We start from the raw sequence: 18978 nt of genomic DNA, 5'->3' as shown, positions 1-18978 counted from the left end.
ACTTTGACACTTGGCCATGCCCTGCATCCTGAACATTTTGATGCATAGACAAACCTGTGACCTCTTCCTACAAAGCAACACAGCTAGAGTGGGCAGTGGGTGTTCAGCCTTGCTGAGACACAGGCACCACGTGACGTTTTATCCAGAAATGTCCAACCTACCCAGTTTGGCGTTATAATGTGTTAGTATTCGTGTAGAATATTGAAATAACAGATGTGTAAAAAGCCTTAATAATTTTATTAAAAACCTGAAGTACTTTCAAAACTGAACGCAGGAGGTAGTTTTTTCCCCAAAATACACCAAACAGAACAGGGTACGCGGGCAGAGGTTGTGCCAGAGTTAAATCTCTGCTGATTCATTCACAGCTGATCGCAGTGGGAGTCGAGGAGGGTCGATAGCATCCTTGTATGCAGATGACGCTGTCTCAATATGTGATATCCATGTTTTCTGAAACAAAAAAAATTCACAGTGTGGCTTCACCATTGTTCTGTCACAATGCAGACTGCTTCTATTAAAGGCAGCCACGTATCTCAACAAGGAATTCGTTATTACTTCCACTGCAGGTTTGTGTCTGCAGAGAACCTTGAGCTGGGAGTCTATGTGCAAGGCTTAATAGTGACAGAGAAATAAATGGAAATCATATATTTGTCACACGACCTGAATTTCTTTGTTTTAAAAGCCATCCTTGGCCTTCGACCATAAGCCACAAGAGCAGAATTGGGCCATGCGTCCCTTCAGATCTGCTCCATCGCTTCATCATGGCCAGTTTATTTGCCCTCTCAACGCCATTCCCCCCCATAACTTTTGAAGCCCTTACTTATCAAGAACCAATCAACCTCCATTTTAAATATACCCAGTGACTTGGCCTCCACAGCTGCCTGTAGTAATGAATTTCATAGATTCACTACTCTCTAGCTAAAGAAATTCCTCCTCATATCCATTCTACAGGGAAGACCTTCAATCTAAGGCTGTGCCCTCTGGGCCTAGACTCACCCACTATTGGAAACAACCTCTCCACGTCTGGAAACCAGCATAAACACTGGCCTGATGGGCCACAAGGCTCGTGACAGATTTTAATCTTTAATCTCCACCTCCACTCTATCTAGGCCTTTCAGTACTCAGTAGGTTTCAATGTGAATCCCCTCAATCTTCTGAGCTCCAGTAAGCACAGGCCTAGAGCCATCAAACATTCTTCATCTGTCAACCTTTTGATTCCCACAATCTGATAAACCACCTCTGGACCCTCTCCATTGCCAGCACACCCTTTCTTAGATGTGGGAGCCCAAAATTGCTCACGATACTCCAAATGTGGTCTGATTCATGCATTTTAAGAAGGCAAAGAGTGGTTGTAGACATGTCATATTCTGCATGGAGGTCGGTCACCAGTGGTGTGCCTCAGGGATCTGTTCTGGGACCCTTTTGTGATTTTTATAAGTGACCTGGATGAGGAAGTGGAGGGATGGGTTAGTAAATTTGCTGATGACACAAAGGTTGGGGGTGTTATAGATAATGTGGCGGGCTGTCAGAGGTTACAGCAGGACATCGACAGGATTCAAAACTCGGCTGAGCAGTGGCAGATGGAGTTCGACCCAGATAAGTGTGCAGTGGTTCATTTTGGTAGGTCAAATATGATGGCAGAATATAGTATTAATGGTAAGACTCTTGGCAGTGTGAAGGATCAGAGGGATCTTGGGGTCCGAGTCCATAGGACACTCAAAGCTGCTGTGCAGGTTGACTCTGTGATTAAGAAGGCATACGGTGTATTGGCCTTCATCAATTGTGGGATTGAATTTAGGAGCTGAGAGGTAATGTTGCAGCTATATTGGACCCTGGTCAGACCCCATTTGGAGTACTGTGCTCAGTTCTGGTCGCCTCACTACAGGAAGGATATGGAAACTATAGAAAGGGTGCAGAGGAGATTTACAAGGATTTTGCCTGGATTGGGGAGAATGCCTTATGAGAATACATTAAGTGAACTCGGCCTTTTTTCCTTGGAACGACGGAGGATGAGAGGTGACCTGATAGAGGTGTATAAGATGATGAGAGGCATTGATCGTGTGGATAGTCAGAGACTTTTTCCCAGGGCTGAAATGGCTAACACTAGAGGGCAGTTTTAAGGTGGTTGAAGTAAGTACAGAGGAGATGTCAGGGGTAATTTTTTTACACAGAGAGTGGTGAGTGTGTGGAATGGGCTGCCAGCAACGGTGGTGGAGGCGGATACAGTAGGGTCTTTTAAGAGACTCCTGGATAGGTACATGGAAGTTAGAAAAATAGAGGGCTATGGGTAACCCTAGGTAACTTCTAAGTAAGTACATGTTCGGCACAGCATTGTGGGCCAAAGGGCCTGTGTTGTGCTGTAGGTTTTCTATGTTTAAAGCATCAGCATTACATCCTTGCTTTGATACTCTAGTCTCAGACAAAGTAAGAGATCACTATTCCAGATTTCTGACCCTCCCTTACAATGAACCCAGAACTACCTAGTGGTAAGTGTGAAGAATCAGTGTTCAGTGGAATGGACATCAACAGCTCCATTCATTTCCTGCTCACTCAGCAGGAGCGTGTTCTGACTTATTGGCTGTACCCTGCCAAGGCTTTGTTTATTTGGGTTGCTCCTTGTGCACCCATTCCACCAGACCCCAACATTCTCTCTTTCTGCACCCTTGGACTGATGGGCCCATCCTCGAGCTATATCTTTGTCCAAGAAGATCAAAGACCCTTACCCAAACTGTTTCCCAGCCCCCTGTCTCAGGCACTATTGCCTTGGTTTGATCCTGAGCTGACTTCTAACCACCAAGACCATGCACTCCACATCTGCCTCACTGCAGTTCACCACACTCCATTCCAGTGACCTCCCTGCTGGCTTCCCGTTGTCCACCACCTGCAAACCTCCATTCATCCTCAAGTTGTTGCTGGCATTTAGTTCTGCATCAAGTCCCATTCACCATCTGTCTCACACTTTTCTTCACCATCAGTCTCACACTATTCTTCACCATCAGTCTCACACTTCACCATCAGTCCCACATTTGTTCTTCACCATGTCTCACACTTGTTCTTCACCATCTGTCCCACAATTGTTCTTCACCATCAGTCCCAAACTTGTTCTTCATCGTGTCTCATACTTGTCTTCATCATGTCCCACACTTGTTCTTCACCATCAGTCCCACACTTGTTCTTCACCATGTCTCATACTTGATCCTCACCATCAGTCCCACACTTGTTCCTCACCATGTCTCATACTTGATCCTCACCATCAGTCCCACACTTGTTCTTCACCATGTCCCACACTTGTTCACCATGTCTCACACTTGTTCCTCACCATGTCTCACACTTGTTCCTCACCATGTCTCACACTTGTTCCTCACCATGTCCCACACTTGTTCCTCACCGTGTCTCATACTTGTTCTTCATCATGTCTGATACTTGATCTTCACCATCAGTCCTATACTTGTTCCTCACCATGTCCCACACTTGTTCTTTTGCTGCTTGCCTAATACTGCTGTTTACATTGCACCTGTGTATATGATAACAAACTTGTCTTTGACTTTACTCACTGCTTCCAAGGACCATCATATTCCAAATCCATCCATGGCCCTGCACATTAACTGGGTTTCTTCTTTTGACCCTTGGTCCCTCAGGGGTCAATACATAGCTGTAGCTTAAGCTCTTATTGAATCCTGCACCAGTACTCCAGCCATGAGGTAATGTTGCAGCTCTACAAAACCCTGGTTCAGACCACACTTGTGTTCATTTCTGGTCACCTCATTATTGGAAGGATGTGGAAGCTTTAGAGAGCGTGTAGGATGCCAGCTGAACTAGAGGGCTGTCTTAGGGGTTTTCTCTTTGGAGCAAAAGAGGATAAGAGAAGACATGATAGAGGTCTACAAGCTGATAAAAGGCAAATCTAGAGTTAATCACCAGAGACTTTTTCCCAGTCCAGAATTTTAAGGGGCATAATTTTCAGGTGAATGGAGGAAGGTATAGGGGAAATGTCAGAGGTAAGTTTTTTTTTTACACAGGGTGAGGTGGGTGCATGTAGCACACTACCAGTGGTAGATACATTAGGGACATTTAAGAAACTCTTACATAGGCACATGGATGATAGAAAAGCAGAGGGTTATGTAGGAGGGAAGGGGTAGATTGAGCTTGGAGTAGGTTTGACCGCACAACATCATGGACTGAAGGGGCTACTATACTGCCATGTTCTATGTTCAACCACATTCCCCCTCCTTTAACCATACTATTAAGAGCCATGCCAGAATCTGCTGGTCTCTGAGCTTCAAAATCTATTGGTCTTAATTATCCAACATAGAAACAAGCCTGTGGGCCTAACTCAACCATCCTGACCCAGATACTAGTCCTGTTTGCCTGCGTTTGGCACAAAGTTCAAGTCCTCCATTTTGTAATTCAGCGTTCACAGTTAGTTTTACCTTAGCAGACTCAGAATGTGCTTGAAGGGTGAAGACTCCTATGCACTGCTGATACCTATTTTGATGGATGACTAGAAAAGCGTCACGCAGTCCAGAACCTGCAGACAAAGGAACCGGATGTAGAATTAGTGAGAGGGATAAGTGAAAGAGAGAAGCACTGGGTCCAGAAAATGTATGGTCTCATATTGCCTGTGGACTGAGAGAGGAGGTCATCGTGGACCTGCCTACAGTAGTGTATGGCAGCATAGATGTGCTAACCTGGCCTGTCTTTAAAGCAACTGCTCCCTGTTGGGAAAAGCACATCAAGAGCTCTGCGAATTGCAGCCATCTAAGCTGGCTGTGTGCTAGGAAGCTCTTGCACTCCTGTCCCTACAATGGGAAGGTTTCTCAGGGTTAGTAAAGCACTAAGACTTCATTATTATTCTGTGAATATTAGAGGATGTTGTGTACATTATGCCATCAATAAGATTATCATTATAAAGGACAATCACAAAGCAATGTCCACTCCTATTATTCCCTAGTGATAGCTCAGCCTTTATTCCAGCAACACCCAGCATATATCACTGGGCAGATGTCAGAACAATAACTGTTTTACCCACAAACATTAAGTTTAGTTGGCAACACCTAACACACCCACATAATAAAGGTAATTGCACTTGTGTAAACACATGAGATTCTGTAGATGCTGGAAATCCACAGCGACACACACAAAATGCTGGAGGAACTTAGCAGATCAGACATCTATAGGGAGAAATGATCAGTTGACATTTCAGCCTGAGACCCGTCGTCGGGGGGTAGAGTCCAGAACAAGGAGGTAGCGGAGGGGAAGGAGTACAAGCAGGCAGGTAATAGGTGAGACCAGTTGAGTGGGGAGCTGGACAGTTGGAGGGGCGGATGATGTGAGCAGGCTGGGAGGTGGAAGAGATAAAGGGCTGAAGAAGGAAGAATCTGATAAGAGAGGAGAGTGGAGAGTGGGGAAGGAGGAAGGGCACCAAGGAGGTGGTGAGGAGATGAGAAAGGGTAAAAGGAGATCCAGAATGGGGAATAAAAAAAAGAGAGAAGGGGGAAAAATGAGCAGAAGTTGGAGAAATTGATGTTCATTCCATTGGGTTAGAGACCACCCAGAAAGAATATGAGGTGTTGCTCCTCCATCCTGACAGTTTCCGAGTATCTCACCATTCGGTACCCAATAGCGGTAAAAGACTCGCTCTTGTTACTTGTGTGAAGATCTATTCAGTTTTGTTCAAATTGTGCAGTTTTATTTTTAAACATTAGTTTTAATTGTGATCGTTGACTGCCTGGAGACAAAGTGTCCAGGCCTGGAAATATTTCCTGTTTTCACTTCCACAGATGCTGCCTGATTTAGTGATTTTTTTTTTGTTCTATAATGATAAAACACACTCTCCTTTCCAATGTACTGCTCCCCAAGCATGCACACATGGGTAAACTTTACATGGCTGATGTGTGATCATACACTGAGCTCACATCAGTCAGAATCAGCGTGGTATCTCTGATATGATGGGAAATTTGTTGTTTTGTGGCAGCAGTCTGAAATTACTATAAGCTACAAACAGTATAAATGAAAAGGAATATCATGTCATAAACCACCACCACCACCCTCCTTCGTCTGGCAGAACTGGTCCTCACTCTCAACAATTTCTCCTTCTGCTCCTCCCCACTTTCTGCAAGCTCAAGGGTTAGCCGTGGACATCCGCATGGGCCCCAGCTGTGCCTGCCTTTCACTGGCTACGTGGAACAGTCCATGCTCCACGCCTTCCCTGTAATGCTCACCAACTATTTCAGTGCTGCATTGACGACTGCATTGGTGCTGCTTCCTGCACCCAAGCTGAGCTCGTCAATTTCATCAACTTTGCCTCCAACTTCCACCCTGCCATTTCTGACATTTCATTCTCTTTCTCGATTTCTTGATTTCCATCTCTGGAAACAAATTGTCTACAGACATCTTTTATAAACCTACTGATCCCTACAGCTACCTTGACTGTACCTCCTCCCACACTATGTCCCGTAAAAATGCCCTTCCCTTTTCTCAGTTCCTCTGAGTCTGCTGCATCTGTTCCCAGGATGAGGATGAGGGAATTCTTTTTTTAGGACATCAGAGATATCCTCCTCCTTCAAAGGATGGAGTTTTCCTTCCTCCACTATTGATGCCTACATCTCCATTTCCCAGACCCCATCTTCCCACCATCTTAACAGGGATAGAGTTCCTCTTGTCCTCACCTGCTACACTTGGAGCCTCCACATCCAAGACCTCATTCTCCGCAACTTCCACCATTTTCAACGGGATCCTACCACCAAATGCATCTTTACCTCACCCCCTGCCCACACTGCTTTCCGCCAGTATTGCTCCCTCCGTGATTCCCTTGTTCATACACCCCTCCCCACTAACCTCCCTCCTACAAGTGACAGAAATGCTAAGCCTACCTATTCACCTCCAGTCAGGGCCCCAAACGGCCCTTCCAGGGACGGTCATCTATTGTACCTGGTGCTCCAGTTGTGGCTTCCTCTACACTGGTGAGACCCGACATACAGCGAACTGGGGAATGCTTTGTCGAGCACCTCCATTCCATCCTCAAAAAGAGGAATTTCTCACAAGCCAGTCATTTTAATTTCTATCCCCATTCCTGTTCTGACATGTCAGTCAGTGGCCTCATCTTCTGCATAAATGAGGCCACCCTCAGATTGGAGAAGCAACATCTCATATTCTGGTTAGGTAGCCTCCAACCTGATGGCACAAACTTCGATTTCTCCTTCTGGTAATTTTTTCCCCTCCTCCTTCCCTCTTCGGTTCCCTGCTTTGTCTTCTTACCTCTTCTCCTTGGCCGCCTATCACCTCTCCCTGGTGCCCCTCCTCCTTCCCTTTCTCCATGGTCCACTCTCCTCTCCTATCAGATTCCTTCTTCTCCAGCCCTTTACCTTTCCCACACACCTGGCTTCACCTATCACTTTCTATCTATCCTCCTAACCCCTCCCCCCACCTTTTTATTCTGGCATCTTATCCAGTCCCATTGAAGGGGCTTGCCCAAAACGCCATCTGCTTATTAATTTCCATAGATGCAGCCTGATATTCTGAGTTCCTCCAGCATTTTGTGTATGTTGCTCTGGATAATGAGGCAATGTTCACCTATTATTGAATTTTTATTGGTCAATCATAAATTCAATCGGCCAAGTCTGGATTCTAAATTAACCACGTGTAACTAATTGACCGGCCACCATTGGTCACCGAGGTGGCAAACAAAACAATTTTGTTGCCACATGACATACAGTGCCCACACCCATAATAAAAAGGTACAAAATGAATATCTTTACTGCCAAATGAAGCAGCAAGTTACTTTTTACAACCCAAGAGCAATGAGATGTTTTCACAGGAAAATATTGGATTCACTCTGCTTATGCTTTTGTCTTCTGAGTTTGCGAGTGAACCCTGGAAATCCGCAGATAATAACAGTTTGTGAGTGAACACTGGATGTACACGGATAATCCAGTGTTCAGGCACACTCACAAATATTTTACAATTGTCTTTCTAAAAGATTAATATTAATAATGTTTGAACAGGTTTTCTAAAATGCTTCATCTATTTCAATCTGTCTTTTATACTGTTATTTAGTAGTAAAAGTGGGCACGTGGCCAAGTAGTCACTTAACCACACATTGCTCTGTGACGACACCAGTGCCAAGCTGTATTGACCCTTGCCCTTCCCTTGGACAACATCGATGGTGTGGAGAGGGGAGACTTGCAGCAGGGGCAACTGCTGGTCTTCCATACAACCTTGCCCAGGCCTGCACCCTGGAGACTTTCCAGGCACAGATCCATGGTCTCGCAAGACTAATGGATGCCTTTAGTAGCAAAACAGTGAATACAAGTAACCAAGCACTGGGACATATTGTTTTCATAAAAATGTCCATAATTATTGTTACTAATTCATTAATCAATGATAGTCTCTGCTCAAAATTACTTTGGCATGCGAGATAATTTTTTGGATTATCTCTAATTTGGGCACCCACACTCAGAATGGTTTGTCACCCCTGGTAGAGTAACACTGGCAGAAAGATACACTTGTGTGAAGTGATTCACTTTGGAAGATTGAACTTGAAGGCAGAGTACAAGGTTAATGGCAGGAGGAACAGAGGGATCTTGGGGTCCAAGTGCATAAAGTTCCTGTTCAAGTTGACAGGAAGATGTAGGCCTTCATTAGTCAAGGGAATGAGTTCAAGAGCCGCGAGCTAACTTTATTTAAAACTCTGGTTAGACCACACTTGGAACATTGTGTTCAGTTCTGGTCACCTCATTATAGAAGAACGTGGAAGCTTTGGAGAGGATGCAGATGGAGTTTACCAGAACGCTGCCTGGATTAGAGAGCATTTCTTACAAAGAAAGGCTGAGAAATCTAGGGCTTTTCTCTTTGGCGTAAAGGAGGATGCAAGATGACTTGACAGAGTTGTATCAGAGGTATAAATAGAACGGACAGCCAGTGCCTTTTTCCCAGGGTGGAAATGGCTAATTCTAGAAGGTATAATTGTAAGAGGATTGGAGGAACGTTTGGGGGGGCATGTCAGAGGTAGTTTTTTTTTACACCAATAGTGGTGGGAGTGTGAAAAGCTCTTCCAGGGATGGTGGTGCTGATAAATACATGAGGGAAACTTAAATACATGAGGGAAACTTAGGAGATTCTTGGATGAAAGGAAAACAAAGGGCATTGTGGGATTGTTCCTGGAATAGGTTAAGAGGTCAGCACAACATTGTAGGCCGCAGGGCCCATACTGCTTGATGTTCTAAAATAGTGAACTGTACCAGCTGAGTGGAATGGATCGATGTTCTTCAGCGTCAATCTGTCCAGTGGAATGGGTTGTTCAAGTACACAACACACAGCTCCGTCCCTGACTATGGCTTGCAGCTCAGGACTGGACGAGGAGTTTCTGAACCCGGTGTCTAGGGCTGCAGCTTTCTGCCGGAGTATAAAATCATTAATTCATCAGCCACAACATTCCATCATACTACTTCTAAATGCCACTTCCCACTCCTCCCTCTCTCCCTCTCTCCCCCTCTCCCTCTCTCTCCCACTCCTCCCTCTCTCCCTCTCTCCCTCTCTCCCTCTCTCCCCCTCTCCCCCTCTCCCCCTCTCCCCCTCTCCATCTCTCCCCCTCTCCATCTCTCCCCCTCTCCATCTCTCCATCTCTCCATCTCTCCATCTCTCCATCTCTCCCACTCCTCCCTCTCTCCCTCTCTCCCACCTCCATCTCTCCATCTCTCCATCTCTCCCACTTCTCCCTCTCTCCCTCCCTCTCTCCCACTCCTCCCTCTCTCCCTCTCTCCCTCTCTCCCTCTCTCCCTGACACCATAAGTGGGGAAACTGGACAAAGTTTTCACAGGCGCAGGATCGAGGTAAGCTGTGGAGAGTTGAAAGATCAGTCAGCTCCATCTTGGGTATTAGCCTCCCTCGTATCCAAGACATCTTCAAGGAGCAGCGTCTCAGACAGGCGGCGTCCCTCATTAAGCACCCCACCACTGAGGGATGCCCCTTTCTCACTGTTACCATCATGAAGAAACTAGAGAGGCCTGAACCAGGAACCACTTCTTCCCCACTGCTACCCAATTTCTAAATGGACATTGAACCCATGAACACTGAATCACTATTTTTTAAAAATGTCTGTTTTTGCTCTACTTATTTTGACTATTAAATATACATATATATGATGAATAAACTTTTCTCGGGCTTCTATTATAACCAATGTTTCAATGACAAACTCTGCCATCTTCTTCAGGAATGAATCCCGAGGAGACTTTATTCATCGTTTATGCCGGGAAAGCGCTATATCCATTTTTATACATACCGTATACATACTTATTGTAAATTATAGAAACATAGGAAACCTACAGCACAATACAGGCCCTTTCGGATGCAAAGCTGTGCTGAACATGTCCTTACTTTAGAAATTACCTCAGGTTACCCATAGCCCTCTATTTTTCTAAGCTCCATCTATCTATCCAGGAGTCTCTTAAAAGACCCTACCGTATCCGCCTCCACCACCGTCACTGGCAGCCCATTCCACATACTCACCACTCTCTGTGTAAAAAACCTACCCCTGACATCTCCTCTCTACCTACTTCCAAGCACCTTAAAACTGTGCCCTCTAGTATTTGCCATTTCAGCCCTGGGAAAAAGCCTCTGACTATCCACACGATCAATGCCTCTCATCATCTTGTACACCTCTATCAGGTCACCTCTCATCCTCCATCGCTCCAAGGAGAAAAGGCCGAGTTCACTCAACCTATTCTCATAAGGCATGCTCCCCAATCCAGGCAACATCCTTGTAAATCTCCTCTGCACCCTTTCTATGGTTTCCACATCCTTCTTGTAGTGAGGTGACCAGAACTGAGCACAGTACTCCAAGTGGGGTCTGACCAGGATCCAATATAGCTGTAATATTCAGCTCTTAAACTCAATCCCACGATTGATGAAGGCCAATGCACCATATGCCTTCTTAACCACAGAGTCAACCTGCGCAGCTGCTTTGAGTGTCCTATGGACTCGGACCCCAAGAACCCTCTGATCCTCCACACTGCCAAGAGTCTTACCATTAACACTATATTCTGCCATCATATTTGACTGACCATAATGAACCACCTCACACTTAAACACAAGGAAATCTGCAGATGCTGGAATTTCAAGCAACACACACAAAAATTGCTGGTGAACGCAGCAGGCCAGGCAGCATCTCTAGGAAGAGGTATAGTCGACGTTTCGGGCCGAGACCCTTCATCAGGACTAACTGAAAGAAGAGCTAGTAAGAGATTTGAAAGTGGGAGGGGGAGGGGGAGATCTGAAATGATAGGAGAAGACAGGAGGGGAGGGATGGAGCCAAGAGCTGGACAGTTGATTGGCAAAAGGGATACGAGAGGATCATGGGACAAGAAGCCCAGGGAGAAGGAAAACGGGGAGGGGGGAAGCCCAGAGGATTGTCAAGGGGTATAGTCAGAAGGACAAAGGGAGAAAAAGGAGAGACAGATAAAGAAAGTGTGTATATAAATAAATAACGGATGGGGTACGAGGGGGAGGTGGGGAATTAGCGGAAGTTTGAGAAGTCAGTGTTCATGCCATCAAGTTGGAGGCTGCCCAGGCGGAATATAAGGTGTTGTTCCCCCAACCTGAGTGTGGCTTCATCTTTACAGTAGAGGAGGCCGTGGATAGACATATCAGAATGGGAATGGGACGTGGAATTAAAATGTGTGGCCACTGGGAGATCCTGCTCCGTGTCCAACATATAATTCTCCGTAACTTCCGCCACCTCCAACGGGATCCCACCACTAAGCACATCTTTCCCTCCCCCCCCCCTCTGCTTTCCGCAGGGATCGCTCCCTACGTGACTCCCATGTCCATTCGTCCACCCCATCCCTCCCCACCGATCTCCCTCCTGGCACTTATCCTTGTAAGCGGAACAAGTGCTACACATGCCCTTACACTTCCTCCCACACCACCATTCAGGGCCCCAGACAGTCTTCCCAGGTGAGGCGACACTTCACCTGTGAGTTGGCTGGGGTGATATACTGCATCTGGTGCTCCCGATGTGGCCTTCTATATATTGGCGAAACCCGACGCAGGCTGGGAGACCGTTTCGCTGAACACCTACGCTCTGTCCGCCAGAGAAAGCAGGATCTCCCAGTGGCCACACATTGACTCTACTCCCTATCTTGAATAAGGGAACAACATCTGCAACCCTCCAATCCTCCAGAACCTCTCCTGTCCCCATTGATGATGCAAAGATCATTGCCAGAGTAGCTTGGGGTACATCTCGTCTGGTCCCAGGGATTTATCCAACTTCATGATTTCCTATAGCTCCAGCACATCCTCTTTTTTAATGTCTATATGCTCAAGCTTTTCAGTCCACTGTAAGTCATCATGACAATCGCCAAGAACTTTTTCCGTAGTGAATACTGAAGCAAAGTACCTCTGCTATCTCCTCTGGTTCCATACACACCTTTCCACTGTCACACTTGATTGGTCCTATTTTTCACGACTTACCTTCACTATCAGTTTTCCCCCTATATTTATCATGATTGCATTGAACTGCTGCAGCAAAATTAACAAATAGCAGAGATATTAATCCTGATTCTGGAGTAATGTTGCAGCTCTATAAGGCCCTGGAATATTGAGTTCGGTCCTGGTCTCCTTGTTACAGGAAGGATGTGGAAGCTTTAGAGGGTGCAGAGGAGATTTACCAGGATGCCGCCTGGATTAGAGAGCATGTCTAATAAGGAGAAGTTTAGTGAGCTGGGACTTTTCTCTTTCATGTGAAGGTGGATGAGAAATGGTTTGATAGAGCAGTACAAGATGATAGGAGGCAGAGATAGAGCCTTTTCCCCAGAGCAGAAATGGTGAATACGAGAATGGTGGAATAAATAGAGGAAAGTTATTTTTTAAGCACAGAAAAGTGCTGGGTGTGTAGGATGCCCTCTCGGGTGATGGTAGAGGCAGGTACATTAGGGACATATAAAAGATTCGCAGATAGGCACATGGATGAAAGAAATTAGAGGGCTATGTAGGAAGGAAGGTTTACATTGATCTTGGAGGAGGTTTAAAGGTCAGCACAACATTGTGGGCTGAAGGGCCTGTACTGTGCTGTAATGATCTATTCTCTATAGAACCCGCTAATGACTATTTCTCAAGTTATAATGTGGAAATAATTCATTACCTTTTTTGCATTTTTAATCTTTGTGATTAAGAGTAAATCATCAAATAGAAACAAATGCACATCCAGGAATTTTGTAGCTCCTGTTTAAAAAAAAACATTAATTAGAAACAATTTATTTTACATACTTGACAATGAGCATGACTGCTTTTGCAATGTGGAAGGAGAAACACTGACCTACAAGGGCTAATCTCCCTTCGTATAACATCTGTCTGTTTGCAGGCGAGAGAAGACAATCTAAATGGTTGTCTTTGACCAGATATCGAAGACTCTGCAAAGAATCGGGAAAGGAAGAATCAGGCCAATATCTAACTTGTTCAGCATTTCCATAGAAATGCTGAAGATTTAGTGAGAGTGGCATGATGCCTTTACAGTCAGAGTTCAGAGTTCAGAGTTCAGTTCTGGCATCGTCTGGGAGGAGTCTGTTCATTCTCCCTGTGAATGTGCACGTTTCTTCCGGGTGCTCTGGTTTCCTCCCACAGTCCAAAGATGTACCCGTTTGTAGATTAATTGGAGGTGCAGGCCAAACTTTGCACTATTGCATTTACCAGTAAATTTACTGTTGTATTCACCACCACCAAGAGCAACGTTTACTCTGAGCTTCAGGCGTGAAGGAATCTCATTACACCCTGATGTCTATGATAATGAACTAATCTGAATCTCAGTCTCACTACGTCCTCCCCTTGGAATGCACGAGCTTTCTTTAGGTCGGCCTCTTTCTTCCCACAGTCCAAAGGTTAACTAGTCATTGAAAATGTCCCTGTGATTAGGTTAGGGGTAAATCAGGGTAGTTGGGGGTAGCTGGGGCAATGTGACTCAAAAGGCCAGAAAGATCTACACTGTGCTGTATCATTAAAGAAAGAAATAAAAGTTCAGTGCTGTAATGAGACTGGATTTACGATGTTTTGGAGCCAGTGTCCATTCCGAAGACAGTGCAGTAACAGGGCCTTTGATCCACAAGTCTGGTGCTGGTCCTTAAATTGGCATTTTCACTCATCCTATTTTATTCCCCCTCATTCCCACCAAATACCTTCCCCCCCCACCCAGATCCTAGCGCTCCCCAACAGAGTAAGAACAGTATATGCTGAGGAAGGGTCTCGGCCTGAAACATCGACTGTGTGACTCTTTTCCAGATATTCTGCCTGGCCTGCTGAGTTCCTCCAGCATTTTGTGTGTACTTCAATATCTGCAGATTTTCTGTTGTTTGTCTACCAGCCCACAAGTCTGGGGGTGGGGCATGGGAGGACATTGGAACTCACCGGGTCTGAGGGAGAAAGTGTGAACTCCATGATTGAACCTGGATTCAGGCATCAGGCTTACCAGTTGAGCCAGTGTCTGTCAAGCTTACACTGGATTTTCTGGGCCATTGCTGGCAACCCCACTGGAATTTGAGATGTGTCATTGGCAGCATGATCAAAAACCCCACTCGGCCTGGACATTCTCTCTTCCCGTCAGGCAGGAGACAGAAAAGCCGAAACTCAGATAACACCAGGCTCAGGTCAACTTCTACCCACTTGAGCCATAAAATTAACTCTTGACATCATAATCTACCTTGTTTATTGTTTACCTGTACAACGCTTTCTGGGTCGGGTTTACGTTTGATTCTGCATTGTTACTGTTGAAGCTTGTTCTACTGCAATGCATTGTGTAATGATCTGATCTGTATGTACAGTATGCAAGATAAGCTTTTCACTGTACTTTGGTATACATGACGATAATAAAAGCAATACCAGTACATTCACTCCCTCAGTAGTTGTTAGCTATCCATTGTGTGGGCTTTGCCTCGCCAGGGAGAGTTCTTTAGCCTCCTTTCCCACTCCCTTCCGCCTTGCTAACGATTATGCTTTGTGTGTGTTCTTGGCCAGAGGGACCAACCTGTTGATGTTAACCTCACTGTAAGCTGGCACATTTACATCAAGAGAACGACGTAGCTGGAAGAGTAGGTATGTGGGAGGCTGCAAGATATCTCACAGTTGGTGAAGCGCAGCCTTTGGAAAAGGCAGTAGCAGCTAAAGAGTAGCGTAGGAGTGAAGATAACGATGGGCCACCCCAAGCTACGGTGTGGAGTTACTGAGGAATAACCCACATATGTGCTAGTTTTACCTCATGCTGTGAATTCTGCTTTCAGACCTCCAACACTTCTCCAGTCAAGACCACAGAACACTACAGTGCAGTACACACCCTTTGACTTATGATGCTGTGCTGACCTTTTAACCTACTTCAAGATCAACGTAACTCTTCCCTCCTATATAGTCCTCCATTTTCTATCATCCATGTGCCAATCTAACAGTTTCTTAAGTGCCCCTAATGTATCTGCCTCTACCACCACCCCTGGTAAAGCATTTTACACACCCACCACTCTCTGTGTAAAAAAAGATTACCTCTGACATCTCCCCCTTATACTAAGCCCAGTGTACGCTGGAGGAAGAGCACCTTACCCTCTCACTGGCCATGTCACAGATTTTGGGACTCAACACTAAACTGGACAATTTCTGAAACCAGTCCTCCCTTTTTTTCCGCACAACAGGTCAGTTCTGCTAGAAAGTTGCTCACTCACCTTTTCCTCTTCACGGACGCTGACTGACCTGCTGGGTAATTCCAGTCTTCTCTTTCATTTGAGATTTCTAGCATCTGCCACAGCCTGTTTTTTTTCTCTCCACTGTCCTCACTCATCTCCCTCCGGACGCACTCCTCCAGAGGGAGCAGTTATGACGGGCAAGCACTGATCTCCCTCCAGACACACTCCTCCAGAGGGAGCAGATATGACGGACAAGCGTTCATCTCCCTCCTTTAGGAGGCACCAGAGGCATCTGGGTCACCTGGAGAATCATGGTCCTGCCCTGCCACGCACATGTTCTCTGTTGGTTTGACACCTCTCCCTCTCTGCCATTTAAAGCACGCTTGCAGTTTTGGTTACCCAACTCTGACAAAGTATCATTGAAGTGTGAAATGCGCACCCTGTTTCTCTCTCACCACAGACGCTGCCTGATTATCTTAGTATTGCCATTCCAGTTGTAATCTCACTCTGAGAAGAATTCTCAGGCTCGGCAAATGAAACTTGGCTGACAGCATTTGGATACCACGAAAACATTTAAATGGTGCCTTTAAACCTAACCCAAATGCAGTGAGACCCAAAGCGTTTCACTGAAAGGGTAAATAAGTGCTTGGCATTAAATGAGAGGCACAGGAGTTTGGGGAGGTTCCTGAAGAATTGAAGTTAGAGAATGAGAAACAACGGTGGCTCCACACTAACCTGGGCCAAAATGCCAGATAAAATAAGAAATAAGTAGAAGAATAATAAGAAATACACTAATTAAACCTCAATCTAAGAGAAGGAAAACTCAGATCTCAAACTTCTGCTGCCTTGCAGCTACACCCACTCATGGGGAAGGCTTCGGGAGTAAACCCCGAGGGAAAAATCTGACGCTGGAGTCACTAAAGCAATCCTACGTTGAGTTTAACGCTGACTGGCCACTCCTGCGACACTGCTGGTACCAAACTGTATCGGTCTCAAACATTCCTTCGGGTTCATCCGTTGTGGAGAGAGGGAGAGATTGCTACACGGGCAACAGCTTGCTCTCCATATCGTACTGCTCTGGCTACGTAGCTAGACAGCTAGGGCGCAACGTCCATGGTCGACCCTGACTGCTGGAGGCCCTCACCTCACAAAACCTCAGTCTGTGATATTCTTGTTCAAACTGCCCTGTGTGTCCGGTCACACTTGTTTGTGGCAGAAGTGGTTGTGACACGTATGTGAATAATTTACAATCTTCCATCCTCAAGGGCAGTTTCCACTAGAGCCAGTGAAGTATTCCTTCAAGCAAATATAATCTTGGGGAACACACATCAAAGTTGCTGGTGAACGCAGCAGGCCAGGCAGCATCTGTGGGAAGAGGTGCAGTCGACGTTTCGGGTCGAGACCCTTCGTCAGGACTAACTGAAGGAAGAGTGAGTAAGAGATTTGAAAGTTGGAGGGGGAGGGGGAGATCTGAAATGATAGGAGAAGACAGGAGGGGGAGGGATGGAGCCAAGAGCTGGACAGGTGATTGGCAAAAGGGATGTGAGAGGATCATGGGACAGGAGGCCCAGGGAGAAAGAAAAGGGGGAGGGGAGAAAAACCAGAGGATGGGCAAGGGGTATAGTGAGGGGGGCAGAGGGAGAAAAAGGAGAGAGAGAAAAAGAATGTGTGTATATAAATAAATAACAGATGGGGTACAAGGGGGAGGTGGGGCATTAGCGGAAGTTAGAGAAGTCAATGTTCATGCCATTAGGTTGGAGGCTACCCAGACGGAATATAAGGTGTTGTTCCTCCAACCTGAGTGTGGCCTCATCTTTACAGTAGAGGAGGCCGTGGATAGACGTATCAGAATGGGAATGGGACGTGGAATTAAAATGTGTGGCCACTGGGAGATCCTGCCTTCTCTGGCGGACAGAGTGTAGGTGTCTTGGGCATTGCTTTTCACGGTATTTTATTACAGAACAGCACTAGAGATGCATAGTGGAGAACATCCTAACTGTCTGCATCATGGCCCAGTGTGGAAGCGCCAAAGTCCAGAACAGAAAATGGTGGATACAACTCAGCTTTCTCAAGAGAAGCCCTCTCCACCTCTGAGCACATTTACATGGAGCGCTGCAGCAAGGAGGCAGAGATTTTCAGCGGGCTGAAACCAGTGCAAGGGGTCGTAGACTGGTGATGCAGCCTGAGGTTTGAAAAGAGCTCGGGAGCTTTCAGCTTCTTTTCGGTGGGTGGCAATTGACGCGGGGCCAACAAAAGGAAAGGTGCTGAGGGTGGAGCAGCCACTGTTGGAGTGCAGCATTGTTAGAGTGGCCTCGCTTTGGCTCGACAGGCCCAAGCACCAACAGGCAGAGTCCAAAGTAAGTAAGGAAATATCTAGTAATTGTTTCCTCTCTGTTAGTACATAGCTAGTGCACTGAAAATGGATCTGGAGATAGTGGTACGTTCCTCGTGTGAGATGTGGGAACTCTGGAAGATCTCCAGTCTCCCCAGTAAGTACACCCGCACAAAGTGCATCAATCTGCAGCTCCTCAGAGACCGTGTTAATGGAACTGGGGCTGCAGCTCAGTGACCCTCGGCTCACGTGGGAGGATGAGCAGGTGATAGATGGGAGCTACAGGGAGGTAGTCACCCCTAAGTTGAAGGAGGCAGGTAACTGGATAACTGGCAGGAGATGGAAAGGGAATAAGCAGCCAGTTCACAAAACCTCTGTGGCTGTCCCCTTAAAAACAATCAGAATACTGCTTTGGATACTGCTGGGGGAGTCGTTCTACCAGCTCCCCGGCAATGAGTCTGGCTCCGTGGCTCAGAAGGGAAGGGGGAAAGAGGCGTGCAGTAGTGATAGGGATTCCATAATTAGATCATCAGAAAGCGGACTCCTTGGATACAGAAGAGACAATCCTGGGTACGATCCTGAGTATGATGCGTCCTGGGTACCAGGGTCGGGGATGTCTTGGATCAGGTCCATGGTATTCTTAAACAGAAAGAAACTGAAAAGCAGTACTCCAGTGTGGTAATCTCTGGATTGCTGCCTGTGCTGCCTGTCAGTGAGGGTAAGAATAGGATGATTAGGTAGATAAAGTCATGGCTAAAGAATTGATGCAGGGAACAGGGTTTCAGGTTTCTAGATCATTGGGATCTCTTCTGGGGAAGGTATGAGAAAAAGGACAGATTTCACCTGAACCTGAGGGGGACCAATATCCTTGTGGGCAGTTTTGCTAGAGCTGTTGGGGAGAGTTTAAACGAATTTGGCAGAGGGATGGGAACTGGAGTAATAGGGCTGAGAACGGGGTTGTAGTTGGTATACAAATAGATGCAGTGTGGAGCCAGA

General features: G+C 46.1%; 1 protein-coding gene across 3 annotated transcripts in view; it reads right to left on the bottom strand.

Moving 5' to 3' along the window:
• Positions 1-204: 204 nt before the first annotated feature.
• plekhg7 (pleckstrin homology domain containing, family G (with RhoGef domain) member 7) overlaps positions 205-18978 on the bottom strand; it is a 109151-nt gene continuing 90377 nt past the window's right edge. For all 3 annotated transcript variants that reach the window (XM_072241648.1, XM_072241647.1, XM_072241649.1), the window contains 5 exons: positions 13310-13403; positions 13136-13215; positions 9237-9390; positions 4428-4525; positions 205-447 (listed from right to left, as the gene is read on the bottom strand). In XM_072241648.1, the coding sequence (XP_072097749.1) occupies positions 340-447; positions 4428-4525; positions 9237-9390; positions 13136-13215; positions 13310-13403 (534 nt within the window). In that variant the 3' untranslated portion in view covers positions 205-339. The remainder of the gene's footprint in view (positions 448-4427; positions 4526-9236; positions 9391-13135; positions 13216-13309; positions 13404-18978) is intronic.

This window comes from Mobula birostris, chromosome 23 (assembly GCF_030028105.1).
Source record: "Mobula birostris isolate sMobBir1 chromosome 23, sMobBir1.hap1, whole genome shotgun sequence".
NCBI lineage: Eukaryota > Metazoa > Chordata > Chondrichthyes > Myliobatiformes > Myliobatidae > Mobula > Mobula birostris.
The sequence above is the reverse complement of the archived record's forward strand: the minus strand, read 5'-3'. Positions and strand labels throughout refer to the sequence as shown.